The following is a 2,477-nucleotide window of genomic DNA, read 5'->3' on the forward strand; positions in this document are numbered from 1 at the left end:
CCATCCCGTGACTCCAACCTGCTCCAGCACCCAGGAGCCGGCTCTCAGAGCTCCGTTTTCAGCCTCTCGTGCAGGTCCTGCTGGTCGATGAGGTGCCGGTTCCCGTGCCAGCGGTGATAGCCCAGCAGCGCCGCGTTGCGGGCGGCGATGGGTCGGAGCTCTATGGCGCGGCCGCCCCGCTCCAGCCCGCTCACGTAGTACAGGTTGTCGTGCAGGATGATGGGGGGACACTTCTCCGGGGGGCTGTAGTGAGGGTACGCCAACCACTTCTTCACCTTCACCGAGTCGTAGGAGGAGAAAAGCAAGCGAAGCTGCTCTTTGCTGAGCTCCTCCTGGGAAAACACCTTCCAGACGTGGGATTGTGAGGGAGACTTCCCATCCTCACCCACCCCGTCCACAGGAGACACCACCCCCAGGCTGTTGATGAAGAGTTCTGGGTTCTCCGTGGTGAAGATGGCATCCAAACGGAAGCTGGAGGGGTCCTGGTACCCAAAGAAGGAGGCGTTGAGGCGCCCGTGCACCAGGGTGGTGACAGTTTGGTGGTAGGGGTTGGGGAACTCGGGGACAGGGGGGTCGAAGTTCTTGAAGGTGATGTCGGCCATCCTGCGGCCCAGCGGGGCGGCGATGAACACCATGTCGTACGTGTCCCCTGTCAGGCCAGAGCTGGTGTTGTAGGTCACTTGGTACAGCTTCACCGGGTCCCCTGGGGAGAAGGGCTTGGTTATTCTGCAAGGAATCTCCCTTGTCCCATCAACCTGCCCCTGTCCCATCAACCTGCCCCTGTCCAAAGCCATCCCCCCCATCCAGCTGTATTTAATACATTAATTGTAAGATAACAGTTTTGGTTGGAAGGGACCTGAAAGATCATCCAGATCCAACCCCCTGCATGGGCAGGGGCACCTCCCACCAGCCCAGGCTGCTCCAAGCCCCATCCAACCTGCCCTTCAACACCCCCAGGGATGGGGCAGCCACAGCTTCCTTGGGCAACCTGGGCCAGGGTCTCACCACCCTCACAACAAAGAATTCCCTCCTCATCTCCAACCTCCAGCTCCCTCTCCCAGTTTTCATCCATCCCCCTCATCCCATCCCTCCCTGCCCTTGTCCCAAGCCCCTCTCCAGCTTTCCTGGAGCCCCTTCAGGCACTGGCAGCTGCTCTAAGGGCTCCCTGGAGCCTTCTCTTCTCCAGGCTGAACACTCCAACTCTCCCAGCCTGGCTCCAGAGCAGAGCTCCTTGGATTGTCTCTGTTTCCTTCCTCTGGACTCATTATGAGCTGAAGTACCTTTAGAAACTGGTTTTCTTTGGTTGTGCTGTGAGCTGGGGCTTGGAGCAGAGCCCAGATTTCATCTTAAAACACCAGGGAAGACCCAGGCTGGTGCTTTGGTCAGCCCAGAGCTGTGATGGAGACCAAGGTGGGTCTCCAGCTGCCCTTCCCCTCCCTTACTGAAGGTAAAACAAACCCCACTCACCTATACGACTGGGTCTGATTTTTGGCTCAATAGACACAACAGTACCAGAGATCACTTCAGCTTTGGAGGCCTGGAGAAGGCCAGTGCAGACCAGTTTGTTCCCCCCTTTTACTGCCCAAAGGCCTGAGTCCACCCCAGCCAGAGAAACTGCACCTAAGGAGGAAACCACGGTTAGCAGGGAGGTTGGGCTGGGGTCCAAGTTGAAAAACACCTGGCAAGACTTCAAAGCCATGTAGATGTGGTGCTGAGGGACATGGTTTAGTGGTGACCTTGGCAGGGCTGGGTGAACGGTTGGGACTTGATGATTGTTTCCAGCCTTAATGATTCTATGATTTGATGATCTGAAAGGTCTTTTCTGAACCTAAGTGATTGTATGAAAATCAGGGAGAAAACTATCCCCAGAGTTTTGCTGAAGGCCAGGGCTGAGAGTTGGCCAGCAAGTTGTTGGAGTAAGGTGGTTGGAAGCACCAGGGAGTGAGAGTCTCATCCCCCACGAGAAGAACAAGGTCCTGAGGACAAGACATGTTGCCACTTCACCATCTGTACCCTTGTGTGTGGGGGGGAAAAACCTACCAAACACTTACCCACGAACCCGTTGATGTTGACACCTTGCCCATAGTTGACTCTCATGACTGGACACACCATCTCCTTGATGAACTTGTGGGAGAAGCCAGCTTGCTGCATGGCCTCCTCGATGGTCTGGTTCAGCATCTGGGTGAAGAGGGTCCCACCCAGGGCGTGCAGCAGCCGCTCGGCGCTGCTGAAGGCGAAGTCGTGGCTCTGGTACCGATAGATCCTTCAGGCAGAGACAAGACACAGGGGGGGTTGGGTTATTTTGGGTGGTCTGGGAAGCTCTGGAGGAGCTCAGAGAATTGTTCTGGTTGAGAGAGATCATGGAGTCAGCATGGGATTAGGGAATGGTTTGGGTGGGAAAAGAGCTGAAAGCTCATCCAGTCCCAACCCCCTGCATGGGCAGGGACACCTCCCACCAGCCCAGGATGCTCCAAGCC

At 56.4% G+C, this 2,477-nt stretch overlaps 1 protein-coding gene across 1 annotated transcript in view; it reads right to left on the reverse strand.

Moving 5' to 3' along the window:
• Window positions 1-44: 44 nt before the first annotated feature.
• The window catches only part of PCYOX1 (prenylcysteine oxidase 1), an 11,167-nt gene continuing 8,734 nt past the window's right edge, over window positions 45-2,477 (reverse strand). Inside the window, exons 5-7 of the mRNA XM_009996482.1 lie at window positions 2,052-2,263; window positions 1,468-1,620; window positions 45-703 (exon numbers count right to left, since the gene is read on the reverse strand). Of these exons, the coding sequence (XP_009994784.1) occupies window positions 45-703; window positions 1,468-1,620; window positions 2,052-2,263 (1,024 nt within the window). The remainder of the gene's footprint in view (window positions 704-1,467; window positions 1,621-2,051; window positions 2,264-2,477) is intronic.

This window comes from Chaetura pelagica, unplaced genomic scaffold, assembly GCF_000747805.2.
Source record: "Chaetura pelagica isolate M959 unplaced genomic scaffold, ChaPel_1.0 scaffold644, whole genome shotgun sequence".
Taxonomy (NCBI): domain Eukaryota; kingdom Metazoa; phylum Chordata; class Aves; order Apodiformes; family Apodidae; genus Chaetura; species Chaetura pelagica.